Here is a 21,912-nt window from a genome sequence, read left to right on the forward strand (position 1 = left end):
TTTTATGCACATATCTCCCCACGCCTCTTTCTCCCCTCCACCCTTATTTTGGAGATGCAGTCTCTCACTGAAGCTGGTCCTCATTGATTGGCTAGACTGACTAGGCCATCAAGTCCCAGGAATCCTCTGCATCTGCCTCCCAGTGCTGAGATTACAGGCACATGCGGCCTCAGCTGGTCTTCTACACAGCACGGGGATATAAACTCAGTTCCTCGTGCTACCCAACAAGCCCTTTACCTTTATTTTGATGCAGAACCCCACTCCCCTGCCCAGATATGCCATTGACTCGCTCTCTGACCTCCTGCCTCAGTCTCCAGGTTAGGCGGTATCACAGAACCTTCCACCGGGCTGCTCACACTGTTTCTAGCTCAACTACATCTTGCAAACAAGTGTTGGTGTCCTGCTGTGTTGGAAAAAATGTCCCTGAAGAGACAAACAGTGCTCTCACCATTCCTGTTGCACTCTCTGTATTGGGTTTATGGGGAGGTTTGGGGGTGTTAAAGCCTTCTGAAAAAAGCACACTGCTAACCCAGTGCGGTAAGTTATTCAAATAGCAGCATTCCTTTCCAGTTCACTTGGCTTCAAGTGATTTGCTTTTCATAACAAACATGTGCGCCTTCTCAAAGGAACCCGTATGCGGGGTGGTGACCAGAGCCCGGCTTACCACGTCTCTCAGCGGCCTCTGACACGGAAGAACTACGGTTTTTTTTTTAAGTGTGTTTCTCTCCCCTCAGGATGATGAACCTCCAGCCAAAGGGAAGAAGAAGAAGAAAAAGAAGAAAGAGGAAGAGATCGACATAGATGTGGACGACCCCGCCGTGAGCCGCTTCCAGTACCCGTTCCATGAGCTCATGGTGTGGGCGGTGCTCATGAAGCGCCAGAAGATGGCGGTGTTCCTGTGGCAGCGTGGGGAGGAGTGCATGGCCAAGGCCTTGGTGGCCTGTAAGCTCTACAAGGCCATGGCCCACGAGTCCTCCGAGAGCGAGCTGGTGGACGACATCTCCCAGGACCTGGACAACAATTCCAAGTGAGTATCTTGAGGAAATCCAAGGACCAGACTGGCAACCGCCCTAGGGCTGTTCCTGTCAAAGGCCTAACCACCTCGCTTCTCATTTAAGGACCGTTGTGGTCTAGGCTTACTCATAAACCACTTCGCCCATCACGCGCAGTGTTTTCACTGCTGTTCCTCTGGGTTATGACTGAGTTGCTAATGATTTGGTCTGCTGCCTTCTCATGCAAATGATGAGACTTCTGATGCAAAGGCGGAGAAATAAATTTCCAGAAAGAGGCATTTACTGGTGCTGTGCAAACATCAACACATCCGTGCACAGGGCTCTGGACGCCTGAAGGATCTCAGGATATTTCTTCCCCTGGAGCCGGGGCAGGTGGCTGAAGGGGGCTAGCTTGGTTTTTTCTGTTCCTGGGCTCTTATGTCCTGGCAGGGGAGGCTTTCTATTTAGCTAGTTTCTCCTGACGGCAGGCCTGGCTAAAGCGAGCAGAGTACTGCCAGATTTCAGCATGGTTCCTTTTCCTTTTCCCGCACTGGAAGATGGAGTTTTACATTCGCTGTGAGAACCTAGTCGGGTGGAGCCCTGGACTTGATCACATTTAGACTTGGCCACATCGGGCATTCAGCAGTTCATCTATTATAGCTCGTGTTTCCTAAGCCTGCCCTGGTTCTGTGCACATGTCTGCTACAGGAAGCAATGATTCTGTGTCTGCCTGCCTGTCCCTGCTGTCTATGGACAGCAGTCTCTCCTGTGATGGAATGAGGATGGGATGCTGACCTCTGGCTTGTTTAGGATTTTATCTGTTGTTAGGAGAGATCAGCCCTTTCCAAGCTCTTCACAAGCCAGACTGAAAATCTGAGGGCCAGGGATGGCTTTATAGACACATGAACTTGAGGCAGACCCAGCCAGGAGGCTGCGCCAGCTTTGTTTGGAAGCCTCCGATTTCACTCTGGATTCAGCAATTTCCGAAATTATTAGCTGGCTTCTAAGTGCTAGAACCCAAGGTTTTAACTGCTTTTCTCTTAGATTTGTTTTATTTTATGAGTATTTTGCGTGTGTGTGTCCTGGGTTCTCTTGCAATCAATGCCTTGTTGAAGTCTTACATACTCCATGAAAAAGCACATGATTTAAATTGGCTTCTGTCAAGCACATGGGAATGGGCAGCACTCATCAGAACCTAACCAACACCTAAGCCACCCTGAAATACTCCATCTGCCCCACTCCCTGGGCCCCCAGAAGCAGCCACTGGTTACCGCTTGCAACCCCACAGATCTTGTCTTTTCCCTCAGCCTCGCTGTTCTGTGTATAGCTCAAGGAAAAGGACTTGTCTCCTCAGGGGCTGAGGAACACAGGTCCATCTAGAGCTCTGTGGCAGGAAGAGCAATCAGTCCCCTTCCTGACCAGCCTAAGCGCCTGCTACTTGCTGCCCGCTCCTCTGGTGACAGGTCTTGAGAATGTACAGAGGACCTCAAAGCCACTTTCAATCCTATGTTCTGTGTCTTGTGGCTCCCCAAGTTCCAATGTTTAAGTACAGACTCATAGCCTCTCTGGCTTCCACTGACATATTTTTCCCCTCCAGAGATTTTGGCCAGCTTGCCGTGGAGCTGCTAGACCAGTCTTACAAACATGATGAGCAGGTTGCCATGAAACTTCTGACCTATGAGCTCAAGAACTGGAGCAACTCAACCTGCCTCAAGCTGGCTGTGGCAGCCAAGCACCGGGACTTCATCGCCCACACCTGCAGCCAGATGCTGCTGACCGACATGTGGATGGGGAGGCTTCGCATGAGGAAGAACCCCGGCCTGAAGGTGGGTGTGCTGTGGTCATTAGGCTGGGATCACAGACAGGGGACACTAGGCTGAGCTCGGAGCCTGTAGCCGTTCCCAGCGGTCCTATGGTACAGGAGTTCACTTTCCTTCATTTCAGTTACCCCTCACACAGTCTAAAAGCACTAAATGGAAAAGTCAAGAGAAAAAAAAAATCGATTCACAAGGGTTTTTTGTGTGTTTGGGGAGGGCAATCAAGGGCCTGGCGTGAATTAGGTGAAGGCTCTGCACTCTAACCCCCACGCTTGACCTGTAAAATTGTGTATTGTTTTGAGTAGCACAGTGAAGTCTCACACGATCCCGCTTTGTCCCTCCCAAATCATACAGCATCTGCTTGTCCAGTGTATCCACCATGTATGCTGCACCTGCCCACTAGTCCTCTTGGTTACCGGGTCAACTGTCACAGCGCTCCAGTGCTTGTATAAAGTAACCCTGAAGTTCTTTTCTAGTGGCCCCAAAGAGGAGAGGCGTGCTGCCCAGGAGGAACCTGAATGTAAACGTATGTATGGCACATTAGCTCTGCCACTAGACAGCAGTGCTGTAGGGCATAGAGAGGACACACAGGGGATAAGGAGGTCAGCGCCATCTGTGATTCAGGCAGCCACTGGTGGTTAAGGACCACTGTATACCCCTGAGCAACCCCAGGAGGGAGACACTGCTACAGTTCCCACTTTACAGATGAGGAACTCGAGGCTTGGAGCCCAAGGTCTGAGCTGGTGAGTGTGGGACAGGACCTGACCTGAGCGGGTCAGACACTCCAGTCCCAGTATAGCCAGCATGCCTTCCTTACACAGCTCTTGGTATAGTCTGTGTTTTCAGCTGGAGCCCACCATGACTGATCATGCTCTCCAGACAGAGCTCCAACTTATGGTGGAAGCACAGACCTGGGGACTGGAGAGATGACCCAATGGTTAAAACTGGTCTTGCAGAGGATCTAGGTTCAATTCCCAGTGCCCCACAGTGGTTAAGAAATGTCTGTAACTCCAGTTGCCAGAGATCCAGTGTTCTCTTCTGGCCTCCTCAGGCACTGCCTGTACACGACACACAGACATACATGCAAACAAAACACCCACGTACATACAAATAAATTAGTCTTTAACAAATCAAAGTCCAGCTCTAACCTCTGTTTCTACAGTATTTTAGCTGACAATGTCTTCCTTACATATGGCTTATGAGAGGATATGGAGCCATAGAAAGGTTTGAAAAGGATCTGTTGAGTGAAAAACCACTGTTAACAAACTCCTAGATTGTCTTGGGAAATGATTCTATCTGGCATGTAATCCAATTGTCTAATGGTTATGTTATGTTGGCTTTATGGGTTCTCTATGAGAATACAGGCAAAACATTAAAGGTTCAGTATCCCTTATCTGAAACGTCTGGGGCCAAAAGTGTTCAATTTCTTTTTAGGTTTGGAATTTTTACATAGACACAATAAACTATCTTGGAGATGGTATTCAAGTCAAAATGCAAAACTGATTGTTGAACATTCACTTTATATGCACAGCCTGGAGATTAATTTTATTTACTATTTCTAGAATGCTTGCATTTTGATTATGGCCTGTTACATTGAGTCAGATGTGGGATTTCCCACTTAGGGCATTGTGCTAGGTTCAGGTTTTAGAGTATTTAAAATGTCAGGGTTTCAGATTGGCACTCATTCTATACAGCATAATGACTAGCAGAAGAGACCATCTCTTAGAAATACAGATGTTAAGCCTAGCTATTCAATTCTATACAGTGCACTGGCTTCTTAGATTGATATTGTATATAGCCTGAAATATTACCAAATATAGTTTGTTTTCAGAATACCAACATCAAAGAGATCCTAAAGGCTTTAAAGAAAACAAGTCAAATGTGAAGTGATGAACAGTGGATTGGCATCACATGTCATCCAAGCACCGATGCACCAAGACAGCAAAATAATAATAATAATAATAATAATAATAATAATAATAATAATAATAATAAAATAAGGCCTTCATCTTCATAGTTTTGATTGGAGAAACACTTAGAACCTGGAAACTTTTTTGTTTGTTTGTTTTTAGTTTTTTTGAGACAGGGTTTCTCTGCATAGCCTTGGCTGTCCTGGACTTGCTTTGTAGACCAGGCTGGCCTCAGACTCACAGAGATCTGCTTGCCTCTACCTCCCAGAGTGCCAGGATTACAGGCATGTACCAATGCACTTGGATGAACCTGGAAACTTTTGAAAACCTGATCCAGCTATTTAAAACATGTAAGGAGAGCCAGGATGTTGCTCAGTGGTACATCTTCCTAGCTTGCATGAGGCCCTGGGTTCAATCCCAACATGGCAACAGAATAAACAGTGACGTGCACAAGGAAAGCACGTTCATCTAAAACAGGCAAAGAGCCAGGTCAGGACTGGTGGTGCATGCCTATGATCCTAGATAGGTGGGAGGAGGCCGAGGCAAGGAGGTGGCAAGTTCAAGGCTTGCCTGAGCTAAAGAGTGAGTTCCAGTCACCCCAGACAACTTAATTATACTCTGTCTCAAATTAAAAGTAACAACAGGGCTAGAAATACAGCTTAGTGGTAGAGCCCTTTGCTGGGGTGTGTGAGGCCCCAGGCTTAAGCCCAAGTACTGGAAAAATAAAGACAAAATAAACCAGACAAACACCAAAACTGTGCTCTCAATGTACATTTCTCAAAATGTTAACAGAATAAATAAGCTCCTGTGTTCTACAACCCCTGCCCCCATATAAAAAGTCCATGCAACTGAATGTGAGGTGATTCAGACTGAGTCAGTCCAAAGACTTGGAGGGACCTAAGAAGGATGTACACAGGAAGAAAAGCTGAGGAGGTAGGGGATGCTTCAGTCAGTCAAGCACTCACTGTGCAAGCACGAGGACCTAAGTTTCCCTCCCCAGGACCCATAATAATAAAATAAAGTCAGATGTGAAATCTCAGTGCAGAGAAGATGTGCTACATGGAGCTTTTGGCCAGGAAGGATACTTGAACTGGTCCCTTCCAGGCTTATGAGAAACCCTGTATCAAAACCTAAACATACTAAGTAGACACTCCTGTGGAATGGCACCTGAGGCCCTCTGCTCGCACATGAGCTAATATAGGATGCACATGGGCAACACAGAGAGAGAGACGGAGAGAAACCATTGACAGATTAAACAGTTAAGAAAACCCAAAGTGTGTGGGATGCAGGCCCAGGAAAGCAAACACTGTTGATAATCCCGGACAAGAAAACAGATGGGGTCTAAGTTGCAGGCTGAAATTCAAGCTACACACAAAAAAGTTAAGGTTCAGGTTTCATTAGAGTCACCACTTGGAGTGTTTTTAACAATCAGTGGAGCACAGAGAAGCACCTGATAAAACAGCAGCGAGCCAGGTATCATTTCATCCTCCAGGCCGAGCTCAGCCCTTCCTGCGTGGATCACATGAGCCTTCCAACTCTAAATACACATATCTTCATCACACTGCAGTATTTTTATATAAACAGGAATTACTAGGCTTTAATTTAGCTACGTACTTGCTTTGTTTGGGAAGTTTGCTTTCATGGTGTTGGGATCTATCGCGGGGATGTATCCATGCTGGAAAGTCCTCCAGCCAAGCCTCTGTCCTCTTACCTGTGTGGAGATTAAATGTTGGATCATTGTCTCTTAGAGTGTGGATTTCACACAGCATTGCTTGTCATTTCTCTTTTGGAAAAAAAAATCAGTGGATATTTTTCAAACATCTCATGATCTGCTGTTCTGCAAAAGTATCCAGCACACAGACACAGATCATCAGAGCAGGGGCGAACACAACCCAGGCTCCTCTTCAAATGATAAGTGTGGACAGTCTAACTTTACATCTCTAAATGTACAGTCAGCCCTGCAGCTCTGAGGATTCCATGTTCTTGGGATCAACTAAACACACTTCAAAAACCTCTTTAGTGGCTCTCAAAATGCCTTAGTGGGCAAAGGCGCCTCATGCCAAGCACATCAATTGAGTTCAATCCCATGTGGTTGAAAGAGAACCAACTCTTGCAAGTTCTGCCCTGATTTCTCCAAATTCACAGTGGCATGTGACATGCACACGATAAATGGATGTGTGATAAAAGAAAATATTTGTAAATACATCTGAAGTGGGTGTGTATAAACTATTCTTTCCTCTTTACTCCGTAAGTAATACAGCATAACAGCTCATAACCCAGCATTTATACTGCATTAGGTTAGAGTATCCAGACAGGATTCAAAACATGGAAGGATGTATGCAGATTATATGCAAATATCGTATCACTCAATGACCGTAAATATCCACAAGTTTTGGTATCAAACAGCTGGTGACTCAGTAGAGCACACCTCTGTGTCCACTGTGAGGGCATATCTAGGAGGGGTTAACTGGGGGAGAGGGGACAGCTGCCCCAGATGTGGACAGCACCAGTCCCTAGACTATAAGTGGATGAAATAAAGGGGAAAAGGAGAAAGCCCAAAGCACAGGCTCACTAAGCGCCTGCCCCACCAGGATGTGAGCTGCTCTGCCCTCTCCTTTTTTCTCCCTCCCCACTATGATGAGTTAAAACAAGTTATTTCCTCCCTTGATTTCTTAGGTATTTTGTCACAGCACACAAAAAAAGTAACCAACAGAAACTAGAAGATTTTCTTAGAATTACCATAGCTTAAGACTTGATTTGTTCCTCATCACTTAGGTCATCATGGGGATCCTTCTTCCTCCCACTATCTTGTTTTTGGAATTCCGTACATATGATGACTTGTCATATCAAACATCTAAGGAGAACGAAGACGGCAAAGAAAAGGAAGAAGAGAACGCGGTCAGTGGCACCCAAGAGGGTCACATAACTCATTGTCAGTGCTAAGATTTGCCTTCCAAGGATAATAGGGTCATTTGGGGAATTTTCCCTTGTTTAAGGCCACTTTGTTCTGGGAATGGCATAGTTCTCACCTGCCAACTTCCTGCCATCTTTTGGAGATGCCCTATTCCCACCTACAGACTTCCTGCCATGTGTTGAAGATGGCCTGTTCCCACCTGCAGACTTCCTGCCATGTGCTGTGTTGTTTTCCAGGATGCAAATGCAGATGCTGGATCGAGAAAGGGGGATGAGGAGAATGAGCACAAAAAGCAGAAGAGCATTCCCATTGGAACAAAAATCTGTGAATTCTATAATGCGCCCATTGTCAAGTTCTGGTTTTACACAGTAAGACCCTCCCTGATGATTGCCCTAGGTCATGTGGGGAATACTGAGCTACACCGGAACCAAGAAAAATTTCAGAAACTTCAAAAAGTGTCCCAGAGTTCATTAAGCTAAAATGAGTTATAAAAATGATCCCAATATATTGTCATACTTATTTCATATATGTAGGAATATTGGTCATCCTAGGCCCACATTGGTCATCCTAGACCACTCCATGAGGCAAAATAGCCTTATTCTATTTGCTTAACAGAAAGGGTTTCTAAAATGCCTTTAGTAACTGAAATTTAGGGAAGTTTTGTTTGGTTCTAAAATAAACAAAAATGGAGGCTGGAGAGATGGCTTGGCAGTTAAGAGCACTGTCTGCCCTTTCAGAGGTCCCTAGTCCAATGCCCAGCACACACATGGTGACTCATAACCATCTATAACCCCAGTTCCAACACCCTCTTCTGGTATCCACAGACACCAGACACATGGTGCCTAGACAAAATACCCATACACATAAAGACTTAAATAAATGTAAGAAGGTGTTTCTAAATAAAAATGATTAGTGAATTAAAGAGAAAGCTCATTTTTCCAATAGAATGACATGATTATTAAGAGATTATAGCTTGTATTAGCTTCCTATCACTGTAATACATACCCAAACTGATCAACCTATGGAAAGAAACGGGTTTGTTCAGCTCACTGTTCTAACGTTTCAGCCCTCGGTCAGCTGGCCCTGGTGCTTTTGGACCTGTGGTAAGGTAGCAACATCAAAGGGAGGCTGTGGCAGAGCAGAACCACACTTCTCACAGCTGTGGAACAAAGGAAAGTAAAAGGAAGGGGTTAACATCCCAATATTCCCTCCAAAGGCCCACCCCAGTGACCTCACACTAGGCCTGGCTCTTGAAGGCTACACCACAGGCTGGGAACAAAGTGTTTAACACATGGGCCAATGGGCCATAAACACACTCAGAGAGTTAATGACTTTCTTCTCTAAGGCCCTCACCAAACAGATGTACTTGGAAATAGGTCATTTGTCAGCTTTAGGTCTATTCTCTTCTGAGAGCATGGCTCACTGGTAGCAAGAGCAGGACAGGACACAGGACAGATTGGAACATTCCCAGAGTTGTGCTCAGGAGTACCCTAGCTTGGGTACAGTGCCATTCTGGAGTGCCAGCTGCAGAGAACCTCCCTCCAGCCATTTCCTTTTCCCATGTGCCTCACCTCTTCCCCCGTGCCAATTCTACCCTGTCCTAGTAAAAAAGATAATTTGTGAGGCCACAGAACATCACAGACCCGTCACTGGAAGCCAAGGGGACTCTTAGGCCAGCTCTGTGGACCTTAGCAGAGATTTCACCCATGTGTCCTGTCCTCTAACTTCTCAGCTGTTCATCTATGATGGGGGAATTTAAGAGCAGGCTGTCTGAGGGAGGAAGGCTCAGTCACCATTGCTGTTTTCCCTGAATGTAAAAGCAAACTACGAAGAGAGTCCCTTGTATATTCTGATTTTGGCAGCTTCATAACAAAGGTATAGCAGAGCCTGTATTGCACCAAAGTGTAGGACGCCCCCAGTCTACCTCGGTTTCTGCACTGGTGATGTGCAAGGAGGAAGGGGGGTCGTCTATGTAAGCCAGTCCATTGGAAGAAAAGAACCGTTTATAGATGAAGCATCGACCATTACCCCTGAGACACAACGACCAGCTTTTCCTTCCTCAGATCTCCTACCTGGCCTACCTGCTGCTGTTTAACTACGTCATCCTGGTGCGGATGGATGGATGGCCCTCCCCACAGGAATGGATCGTCATCTCTTACATCGTGAGCCTGGCGTTGGAGAAAATCCGCGAGGTGATTATCGGAAAGGCTTGTCCTACCCCGCTGACTGCTGGGTTTAGTTCGGATCTTATTGATGCAGACTTTTGTGCAGGTGATGGCTCCTAGGACCCTCCCTGTGGGGCATCACTGGGCTGAGTCATTTGATTCACTTAGTGCAGATGTGCGCACCTCCTCCCTCTGACTGAGTTTGGACTCACAGTTCAAAACACAAGGCAAAATAAGTGACACTTGATAATAAAAATAGGCATGAGTGTATAAAAGAGCTATAGCAAATGCTGCCAGCTACTTAGGATGAATGCACCCATCCACGTGGGTTCACTTACCCACGCTGGGGCAGGTTGACTTCATTTCTCTACCTTCATGGTTGAAGCGGGTCTTTAAGTGAGCCTGAAACGCATTGCTTTGGCCCTTGACCACCATGCTGGGATTATAGGCCCACACCACCACATCCAGACTTCATGTGAGTTCTGGACAGCTGACGCTTCACCAACAGGCACATCACCCGTGATCTCCCTCCCCAGCCCTGGGAATGGCATTTTTGCCATAACTTGGGACTCTGGATCGCACTGTGAACTTGTGCAGTTGGTCTCTTGTTTGAGAGGTGCATGAAGTAGAGTTCTTGGTGAGAGAGAGCGAGGGTAGGAGGCCAGAGGAGGAGCTAAATGAAGTGCGGCTTTAGAAAGAGGCTGTTCTCAGTGTAACCGCACAAGTGACCCACCCTGAAAGAAGGGAGGAGAGTTCCATACCCGCCTCAGTTGTCTGGCACCAAGCACAGCGGTGACTCCAATTACCCAAGGGCAGGCCTCCCACAATGGGGCAGGTGTGGGCTCTGTAGCAGCACCTGCGTGCAACAAATTTGTGGCATGCCCACCTGCTGAGAGGCTCCAGGGCAGGGCCCAGAGCATTTGGTGCAAACAGAGGGGCCCAGTTTTCAAAGTAAGTGCTGGAAAAGAACAGACACACTCTCACACATGACACACGTCACTGAGGTCTTTTGCTTAAAATGGAAAGCCAGGAAGGCAGTTTCTTCAGGAAGCAGAGGAAATGCTAGTTAGGATGGGCCAGGTACTTTCCTTCCTGCTGTCACCCACAAGTCTGAATTTACTATATTCATTCATAAACAACAAGGTTTTTTTTTTAATCCAGGCAGAACATGAACTTGAAGTGAAAAAACACACAGCACACATTGCTGATCTTTTCCCAATGGACACAGAACCAATACCGTTATTTTGTAATTACTATTGACCTCATCTAGTACAGTAAGTTTGATGTCATCAGTCAAGTGACAGCTGAGCAATCAAGAGTGCTGGGAATTTTCTCTACACCCCACCCTCTCCCTCTTGCATGACTCCTGTTGCTTCCCTGGCTGGGCTCCATTAGATTTCTGTGGCTGTTACATGCAGGCCTTCCCAAGGGGTCTGTCTTACCATTATATAATGTGTATGGTATGGGGATTGAGGGGCACACATTAGGGGTCAGAGGACAATTTTGGGAAGCCAGTTTTGTCTTTCTACCTTTAAGAGGGTCCCAGGCAATCAAACTCAGGTATGGCAAGTGCCTTTACCCACTGACCCATCTTTCTGACCCTCCATCAAGGTGGGGATCCTGCCTATAGTTACAAGAGAGACAGCGCTGCTGTCAGCCAGTAGATATGGCTCTTGGAGACAGGGAGCCCTTCTGTGTTAGCTGATAGACAGTTAACACCCCACTAGCCCTGGGATCCTGGGATCCACTCAGGATTTTCAAAGCTGAAGCGGTACCCTGACATGGCTGCCTTGTACCCTATTGTGCCTCCACTGTGCCTGCCATGACTGTACATGCGTGACTATGCAGACTGTTAGCTGAATAGTTTCCACTTTACTCTGTGGAGGTGTCCTTTTAGTCAGTGGTGATGCAAAGGGGGTTACATCTCAAGAAGGAGGAAAGATCAGGTTCAACTTTCTCTGACTTCTCATGTCTAACTCTAGAAGGAATTTTGGCAAGCCCGTGTTTCCCAGCCTCTTCCAGCCATCCTCTGCCAGGTGGGTTGTCCCTCTGTGGGAACAGGGAGCTTGTTCCTGATCTAGAGTTGTTCTTCTTTACAGTTCTGGAATGTGAGCCAACAGGCATGAGTCCAGATAATTAAAAAGGGAATCAAAAGGCAGCTGCTCTAATTACAGCCAGAAGGAGACAATTTGGAAGGCATTTCCTGAGTCTATGAAACCCCTGCATCTAAGATACAGAGGATTACATGGAATTTCCCCCTCTAGATATACCTCTGCCTGAAAAATTAATGTGCAGAGAGCTTGAGCCACACAGGTCCCAGATACACTGGAATGTCCCAGCACTCTTCTCTTTCCTAGGTTCTAATGAAGATAAGGTTTCTTTCTAATAGGACCCGCTCATTGTATTGCTCTTTGGGGTTTACTTGCAGATCCTCATGTCGGAACCAGGCAAACTCAGCCAGAAAATCAAAGTGTGGCTCCAGGAGTACTGGAACATCACAGACCTCGTGGCTATTTCCATGTTCATGGTCGGGGCCATCCTTCGCCTCCAGAACCAGCCATACATGGGCTATGGCCGGGTCATCTACTGTGTGGATATCATCCTCTGGTACATCCGAGTGTTAGACATCTTTGGTGTCAACAAATATCTTGGCCCCTACGTGATGATGATTGGAAAGATGGTTAGTAACAATTCCCCATGAGTAACCAGATAGTCTGGCTGGCATTAGAATACCAGATGAGGGTTGGGTGTGGCTTCCTTTCATTTCCTTTGGTCTTTCCTTGGCAGCTGGTTTAACATATACAGTTGCCCTTCATGTTGACATCTTCATAAACTCAAACAGGAAATAGACGTTTATCTCCCACTATGCACCAGGGACTCAATACACGCCATCTTCCTTCTTCCATGTCATGTTTGAACTGTAGGATGATCAACTGCATTTATCAAATTCATTCTGAATCTGTATTGATTATATTTCAATAGTAAGAGAAAAGAAAACAGCCTCCACTTTTCTAAGAATTTTCTTTGCTGTCCCAAGACAAAAGAGAGCCTAAGTTCTCAGATGTAGTAAGAGTCCAGGAGTTAAGAGCACTGGCTGTTCTTCCAGAGAACCTAGGTTTGATTCCCAGCACCCACATGGCAGGTAACAACCATCTGTAACCCCAGTACCGGGGATCCAACATCCTCTTTTGACTCCTGAGTGCACTATATACAAATATTTCAAAGACATACATGCAGGCAAAGCACCCATGCACATAAAATAAAATAATTTTTTTTAAAAATGTAAAAACAATTCACCGACAATAGTTACATCTCAATATAGTTGTTCTGCATCTTGGAGGCTGGAACCATCACTAGTAGTCTTCACACTAGGATCTGGATTTCAAGTTTTATGAAGCTGCATCCATTTTAGAATGCTTTCACAGTAAAATTCAGGTTGATAACTTTCTAGCCTTTAGCAGAAGTCAGTGACAAAGGGACCCAAGGCTGGCTCCTACCTGTAACCCAACAATCTTTGGCTCATATGCTCTAGCCTGAGGTGGTAGACACATGTTCTTTGGGTCATTAGTATGAGAGGGATCCATGGTGACATTTATTTCAGAACAGCTCACAGAATGCTAAACTAACCATGAATCAGCAAGGTATCCCTGCATTACTAAAATGGCTTGTGTTAGGATTAGTCCCAGAAGAAAGGCAACCTTCTAAGTTATATCACAGCCAAGTAATAGAATTATAATTATTAATTTAATAGAGCCAGTGTATTTGCGCTACAGGACATATGATTTAGTCAATTCCAATAAGAATGCACACACTTAGGGATGTTCAAAATTAAGGGGGCTAGAAAGATGGCTTTTTTGCTTAAATTGGGGTTTACAGTTGTTTAGCATTGGCAATGTAGCTCAGTCCCTGCCTAGCACATATGAGGCCCTAGTTCAAACCATGGTACCACAATATGGGGTGGGGAAAAATAGGAGTCATAGCAGTTTAGCATCCGGAGCACTGTCCACTGAGCATTCATGTAATGAATAAAGATTAGTGAGCTGGGCACCATGTTGCATGCTTTTAATCCCAGTATTCAGGGAGGCAGAGGCAGGTGGATCTCTGTGAGTTCAAGGCCAGCCTACAGTAGTCTACAAAGCAAATCCAGCACAGCCAAGGCTACACAGAGAAATTCTGCCTCAAAAAACAAAAAACAAAAAACACAAAACAACAAAAAAGATTAGTGTGTTCTCACAGTTCTTCATGTCTGTATTTCCAAGATGAGTACTCTCTTGCTCCTAAAAACTCCATGTTTTCTGATAAGTCTTCCCTTTCTCTGTCTCCTTTTCATTTGTAAGACAGGGTATTTACTAGCTCTGGCTGGCCTGGCAATCATTATGTAGACCAAACTGGCTTCAAGTTCACAAACCATCCCCTTTCCTGCCTCTGCTTTCAAGTGTTGGTATGCCACCATGGCCAGCCCTTTTTCTATTTGCAGTTATAATTACCAGAAGAGCATCAGTGTATAGATGTGCCAGTTGGCTTTTTGTCACCATAATAAAAAATAACTTATAAAAGAAGTGTATTACAGTTCACAGTCATGGTTGGCGGAGCCTGTTGCTTTGGGTGTGTGTCAAGAAGCATCTCATGGTAAGAATACATGTTGGAGCAAGCAAGCTTACAGCATTAGGCAAGGAGAAAAGACAGAGGGAGGAGATGGGATCTAGCTATCATCCTGATGACTTAAGGACCTCCTGAAAAGTCCCATCTTTATCTTGGGGATCAATAGTGTAAACCTAAAAACTAAACCTTTAACACATGGCCTTTAGTAAGAAGTAGTCTAGATTAAAAAAACAAACTTGATTCAAAAGCCTTCAGTGAAGGGCATTCTAGAACCAACTAGAGCAATGGGCAGTAGCTGCAACAACAACAAAAGCAAGAAGGCTCCCATGCAGATGAAGGCAACAGCGTTCTGGAATAAGACAAGGGCTTTACATGGGGTATAAAAATCTACGAACCTGTGGATGAGACGGAAAGATGGGAAAGCTTTCCTTATGATAGGTAAAGTGACGTCTTTGGAGAGCACAGTAGTATGAGCCAGTGTAAACTTGGTCCAGGAGTCAACGCTGTAAGATGCATATTTTTCTTCTGCAGATGATTGACATGCTGTACTTTGTGGTCATCATGCTGGTTGTGCTGATGAGTTTTGGAGTAGCTCGCCAAGCTATCTTGCACCCAGAGGAGAAACCTTCTTGGAAACTGGCCCGAAACATCTTCTACATGCCCTATTGGATGATCTATGGAGAGGTGTTTGCAGACCAGATAGACCGTAAGACTAGAATTCATAGTAAGACTCAATTCCCTGCTTCCAGGGCACATGATGAGTTCCAAGTTAATAGAAGAGCATTCATTAGTTTGGAAGTAAAGTATTTTTCATTCTGCCATAGGCACTGGGCTGTATTTCGAAGAAATAAATACAGACTGAAGTGTAGATTTTTGAGGTACCAGCTGGTTTTTTTTTTTCCTCTAAAACTCACTCTCTAGAGTTCTGAGTCTAACTTCCCTTAGGCTATTAGAATGTTCCATCACATGATGTAGCCCCAAATATCACAACTATAGTTACCTGCACGGGGCCCATCAGTAACTCAAGGAAATGGAAAGCGTTCACAGGACCCTACCCTTTATTTCTGAACTATCAGCTATCAATAGACTCTCAGAAAAGGGAGGAAAATCATTGTCTTAATTGTGTAGCCTTTGCTGAGCCCACCGGACTCCAAAGAATAGCCTCCAAACTCGTGAGCATACAGGTGCTCCCGATTAATCTAAGTGGTTCACAGATCAAATGAATGGTCAGAAACAGAGAGAAATTTGAGGGAGAAGAGGAGATTGACAGGGAGATAGGAAGGTGTGGATGTAAGTAGCTGGTACACATTGCATAAATGTGAGAAGTTGTCTAAACACATTCAATTACATGGATTTAAAGCAAACAAACAGAAGTTTCTGGACTATAGACATAGCTGTAGTATTTTCATTGTTCGTGTTTTTAATTATATTGGTTAGTGAGAGCTGATAAAGAGGAGAACAAAAGACTCTTTTTTTCAGTAGCATCGTTAAGTGCAGGTTTTCAGCCCCTCATCTGGCTGCTTCACTGTACCTTTGCATCCATTTCTGCTGATGAGTTTTTCACAGTAGGATACAGGGAATGCTTGATTGTCCAAATCAAAAGTGAAAAAGAATCATCTGCCAGCAACATGGTGTCTTTCCAGTGCTTAACTCCTGAGCTCATGCTGTTGCTCAGTAGACATATGGCTAGATAAATATTCATGAAATATGTTTCTCAGAATTAATAATAGGTACTTTTATTCTAAGCAGGCACTGTGTCCAAACATCAGCTTGTAACTCCCAGGCCTGAGTCTTTGCATCTCTTAGCAGCAAATCAGTTCCTGTGTTGGTAAATCGTTTTTATGTTCCTTTCAACCATCATCTTGTTTTCTTTCCTCTCCTCCTGGGACAACTGAAAAACAAAACATACTCCTCATATCAAATGATTGTCTAGTCTACGCCATGGAAATTAACCGTAAGTTCACGTGAAATTGGTGGGTTTAGTTTGTGAAGTGTTTCATTAAAAAATCTTTTTCCTCAGCTGATTACTGGTAGCTTTATCCTATGTTTAAATATGTCTTTAGTTTCCTCAGGCCTGTACTTTTTTAGAGTTCATATAAAAGTAAGCAGACTGTAAGTTACATATTGGGATCATCCATTTTCCCCACTGTGGGGAACAGAGAGGGGAAGGATTCATACATGACTCCATAGTTGATCTGAGAGGAGGGCGGGGACCCCTACCCCATACCTGAAACCAAAGAGTTTTCAGGATTAATGTACAATCAACCCAGAAAATAATAAGAAGACAGCATAAGCAAATGCAAACAGTCAAAAGACAGAATAGGCTTCTAACAGACAACACAGGAAGATACAAGAATGGTACATGAGTTGGTTTAATCATTAAGAGCTCGTATATAAATGGGGTGTAGTTCAATTGTAGAATGCCTGCCTAGCATGTGCAAGCCCCTATGTTTATTTTCTCTGGCACTACCAAACCAAACCAAACCAACCAAACAAACAAACAAAGCTTCTAAATGAGGAGGGGGAAATAAGAAAATGGAAAATGTCTGCAGATACAAGCTCACTAAGACTATTTCAGGGTGAAAATATAAGTTTTATTATTTTCTTTATATGATTTTATATTTTTGCTTAGAAAATTACTGCATATAATATACAAAAGTCGAATTAAATCAAGTGTGGGGGTGCATAATTGTAATCTGAGGCACATGAGAGGCTGAGGTAGGTGAATTTCCTTTGAGGCCAACCTGGGCTACATAGTAAGACCTGTCACAAACAAAACAGCGCTGGGGAGATAGCTCAAGGGGTAAAATGATTGTGTGAAAGCACCTGAGTTCTATGCTCTAGAATCCACGTAAAAAAGCCTGGTGAGGCAGCACATACCTAACAGGAAGATACCTAGGGCTTCTGGCTCTAGTGTAGCCAAAACAGCAAATGGCAGGTTCAGTGAGAGACCGTGCCTCAAAAGATAAGGTGGAGAGCATCTGGCCTCTACATACAGATACACATATGTGCATACACAATCACGTATGTATCATCCCAAAAGAGATAAATTATTTAAAACACATATAATAGATATTTATTCTTTCTGTTATATATACAAAACAAGCCCCTCCCCCAACAAACAAACTTTTCTTTCAGCTCCTTGTGGTGAAAATCTCTATGATGAGGAAGGCAAAAGGCTCCCTCCTTGCATCCCTGGTGCCTGGCTCACCCCTGCCCTCATGGCCTGTTATCTCCTGGTGGCCAACATCCTGCTGGTCAACCTACTGATTGCTGTTTTCAAGTAAGTATCATGACCAAGCATGGCAGAGGCCTCAAGGTAGTTGTTCATTGCTCTACAGGTTTCCAGTTCAGGGCCAGAGAGTTATATATGTTCAGAGAAGCTTACTGAAGCTTTTAAAGGGATAGGGTTTTGCTCAACAGTCTTTTGCTCAACTTGAATCTGTCTGGGTGTGGTCATAAATCAAGTGTCAGCACTCAGATACATTTAAATTTAATCTTGGCTAGTATTTTAACACTGAAGCACACATTTTAATCTAATGAAAATATTTTCTTAGGCAGAATGAGCAGAGGTAAACAAGTTGTATCTTTCATTCACTGCCAGAGATTCTCAAAAATACTAGCTCCACAAGCTTTTGTGATTATTTTTTATATAAAATATCAAATCTTATCAGTCAGAGGAGGGAAGAGGCTTAAATTACTAAATCAAGCTTTTTGTAAAACTGTCCATTTGATATGCATTGAGGATGTTGCCAATATTTAATAAATGTTGAAAGATCTAATTTACATTCTAAGATGGATTTGGGAAGTGGAAGAAAGGTGATTAAGGAGTTCAAAGTCACCTTCAACCATAGACAAAGTTCAAGACCAGCTTGGACTATACAGACCCTGTCTCAGAAAAAAAAATCTGCTAATTTGAGAAATATGAAGAAAAATTCTCCCTGGAATTGTAAAGTCATACCATGTAACAAGACAAAGCACTGCAGAGAACAGGCTCCAGCTGTGGCTTGAGAAAGGAGAAAGCTACAGTCTATAGACAACAATGGGCTTTCTTAGTGCCCCAGAGCTAGCAGACAGTGCAATCACTGACTGACTCCTGCTGGAAGCCAAAATATGACAAAGGTTGCACTTACCCACATCCAAAATAATGTACCTTCAGTCAAATATGCTCAATAATTCATCAGCAGCTCATCCACAAAGTACAAAAGTAGGTTGTCTAGCGATTCTAATTGAACATCTTAACTCTTTAAAGTACCTTTACAAATGTGAGCTGGCACACTGAGCACATTAATCAGCAGTTGGGTGTGGACTTTCAAGAAAATGGCAAATGCCGAAATTCAACAGACAAGCTGTGTGCCTTTGAGCTTAAATAATCCACCCTGAAGAATAAGGCAAATAGTAAGATGATTGAGAAACCAGCCTCAGTGCGACTGTACAAAATCCAACTCATGATTTATTTTCATTTAATCAAGTCACTGATAGCCCTGAAATCACATTAGAGAGTAACTGTAAACACATCTTCTTTTAAAGCAATACCTTCTTTGAAGTCAAGTCAATATCCAATCAAGTGTGGAAGTTCCAGCGATACCAACTGATCATGACATTTCACGACAGGCCGGTTCTGCCCCCGCCAATGATCATCTTAAGCCACATCTACATCATCATTGTGCGCCTCAGTGGTCGCTGCAGAAAGAAAAGGGAAGGGGACCAGGAGGAGCGGGACCGTGGGTTAAGTATGTTGAAGTGTCCTCATTTCTATTTATGGGTTAATTTCAAAAAAGGGTACTAGATAGAGGCTTCCATAGCAACCTCAGCCAAACACCGAGGTGTGTGAAAAACATGACACTCCAATTGCTGAGTGTTTTAGGATGTTTCTTGGTTTGGGTTTAGCTCGCTTATATGGTAATCAGTATTAATAAAAGCCAAATCACGGAGACCAGAGACTGAAAGCTCTCAAAAGCCTGTCCTCCATATCCACTTCCATATGCTCCAACCCCTTTAAATATATTAATGTGTACCAACTAAAGAGGGTAAGAAAAGAAGCTACATAAGCTTGGCTATGTGTGCAACAGTGTGCAAAACGTTTTCTGGGAAACCTTCCGCTTTCCAAACAGATGCAGCTCACTTCATCACTTCATTTTTCTATTAAAAACTGACACTTTCTGCTCCAATAGCATTTGAGGTGGCGCATGAGACAGTCTTTCTTTTGGGGGCAGGGTACAGAGGGGGATTAACAACTACGTGAAGTAATCAGGAAATGGCCTACCCGTGGTGTAGCATTAAAGCTTTAATCAAAGTCTCAATGACACAGCTAAACGGATCCTTGAGTGGTTCCTCACGTGCCCAACACCTCTCCCCCTGCACAGAGCTGTTCCTCAGTGACGAGGAGCTGAAGAAACTGCATGAGTTCGAGGAGCAGTGCGTGCAGGAGCACTTCCGGGAAAAGGAGGACGAGCAGCAGTCATCCAGCGATGAACGCATCCGGGTCACGTGCGAGAGGTGCGCAGGGCTCTGCACCCTCCTCTGCGCGGGGTGCTGAAGTTCATTTTAAATTACTTCTTGGGTTTTTTGGCTAAGATCATGTGTAGTTGCTCAAGAGTTCTCCTTCCTATTCAAACTGTTTTAAAGACTCCCCTTTCCCCCACCTCTGCAATAGTGATGCAAATTGTACACGAATGTGAAAAATAACATTTATTTCAAATAAATGCTACTCAGGCAGGAAAAAAAAAATCATACTTCCTTAAGGGGGCGGGGATTTACCTCAGATCCTACATCAGCTGCAGAAAGGCATCATTCCCCTGCCTCTAGTGTGCTGTTCCAGCCAGGTGGCCCACTGCGGGGACTGAGCTCCTCAGCCAGCATGTATGCGGAGTTCCTTGCTGCTGCAGTAATTACCAGAAGAAAAGGCTCCCACCTCTGGAGTGGCAAGAGAGTGAGATCTGGGAGGGCTGGCGAATGAGTAGGTCTCTGCTTCCCATAATTCTCTGTATTAGGCAGGATTCTGTCCTGTAGACAGAGAAGTCAGCATGATACTGCTTAACCATGAATGGATGGATGAATAAATGAGCACATAAATCAATGACTGGCTCAATGAAGGAAGGTCGAGGAAGAGCAGAACGCTAGTAGTGAACCAGTCTGATGTTTTTCTGTACCCTGGAATAAGTAGCCAGCAAAGAAAGGGTAGGCAGGACCAGTACGCTCATTCTATCTACATGTTGTTGGTTTTTTGTTTTTTTTAAATCAGAATTGTTGGGACCCTTATTGCTTAGGGAAAGCAGTATAAGCTTTTTCAGATCTTGTACTGTGTTGTTCCTGAGAGTTTAATCAGCACTGTGGGTAGAAACAGACGTAGGAGACATGCCCAAGTGAGGATCTGGCCCATCTGTATGTCCTTGAGCACTTAGAATTAGTTTTCTGACACTGATGCCAGTGTATTCAGAGAAACATAAACATGACAAGATTTGAAAAGGGCACCTTAAACAACCTTGACCAACCAAGAGCCCATCTACTGCTACAGACCTCTCAGGCACATCTTCAGGCTCCCCACACCCCCAAACCCCCGAGCATGCCAGGCTGTGGGTTTTGCCCCAGCCCACATGCCTAAATATGCCTCTGACATCTGGTCCCCGGCCCCTCTTAGCCCCAGTCACCTTGTCATTCAACTGAGCCCAGCCAGCTACCTGCACCAACACTTAGCCTTAATAAAGCACATTTTAAATAAGACTTTGAATCATTCAGTTGATAGTTTTACAGCAGTTGCTAAGCTTCTAAAACATACAAACTATTTCTTCACAATGTAGTGAAACTTTTCCATTTAGAAGTTAGACATGAGCTTGAAGGTAATTGTACTCAGTCACTCACAATGGAAATTGTGTTCGGTTTTGTTCTGCCTCTCTCCTGTCTCCCTTCCCCTAGCATTGTTAGGATTTTTATCATTCTTGGACCAGTGATTCATGAATGTAGTTATCAGTGCGTTACCAAATTGCATTTTTCTCTTGGGGCTCTGTGCACACGTAACAGGTATAAAAGCATGCAGGGCAAAACAAACACACTCCTTCCTGTTTTCTTGGATGAAGCCCCCACAAGAGAGGGGAACACATTCCTGGCCCTCTGCTTCCTTTTGCTGCTCTTTGCCAAGGCTGACTCACAGGTGAAAGCTCTAGACAAGAGGAAGAGCTTTCAACCCAGTAACCAGCCCACCGTGGGAGCAAAGGACGTGGAGGAAGGGGAAGAATGTGCCTTATCTGTTCCTAATCTGAGGTACTTATGGTTGCTTTCCAAATCAACCTTCGTGTATTTGGAAATTTCTGCTAATTCTTCTATCCCTGTAATTTCTGTGGTCAGCTCACTTCTGCACCGTATTTGCCATTTGATGACTGTGACCGCTCTTTCTCTCAGTGGTATCTGCTTCAGCCATCAGGTGTGGGTTCCATCTGGTCCGGGGAGGCATGAGTCAGACCTTCTCTCACCTCTCTCCTGCCCAACTGCCTTTGCAAACACAGACTGCGGAGT

At 44.5% G+C, this 21,912-nt stretch overlaps 1 protein-coding gene across 1 annotated transcript in view; it reads left to right on the forward strand.

Moving 5' to 3' along the window:
• Trpm1 (transient receptor potential cation channel subfamily M member 1) overlaps positions 1-21,912 on the forward strand; it is a 104,830-nt gene that overhangs the window by 71,693 nt on the left and 11,225 nt on the right. Inside the window, exons 16-26 of the mRNA XM_055623146.1 lie at positions 735-1,027; positions 2,590-2,818; positions 7,495-7,617; positions 7,870-8,001; positions 9,697-9,825; positions 12,227-12,478; positions 14,932-15,106; positions 16,334-16,354; positions 17,539-17,683; positions 18,931-19,133; positions 19,767-19,899. Of these exons, the coding sequence (XP_055479121.1) occupies positions 735-1,027; positions 2,590-2,818; positions 7,495-7,617; positions 7,870-8,001; positions 9,697-9,825; positions 12,227-12,478; positions 14,932-15,106; positions 16,334-16,354; positions 17,539-17,683; positions 18,931-19,133; positions 19,767-19,899 (1,835 nt within the window). The remainder of the gene's footprint in view (positions 1-734; positions 1,028-2,589; positions 2,819-7,494; positions 7,618-7,869; positions 8,002-9,696; positions 9,826-12,226; positions 12,479-14,931; positions 15,107-16,333; positions 16,355-17,538; positions 17,684-18,930; positions 19,134-19,766; positions 19,900-21,912) is intronic.

Source organism: Psammomys obesus, unplaced genomic scaffold (assembly GCF_907164565.1).
Source record: "Psammomys obesus unplaced genomic scaffold, mPsaObe1.curated_primary_1811, whole genome shotgun sequence".
In the NCBI taxonomy this organism is placed as follows: domain Eukaryota; kingdom Metazoa; phylum Chordata; class Mammalia; order Rodentia; family Muridae; genus Psammomys; species Psammomys obesus.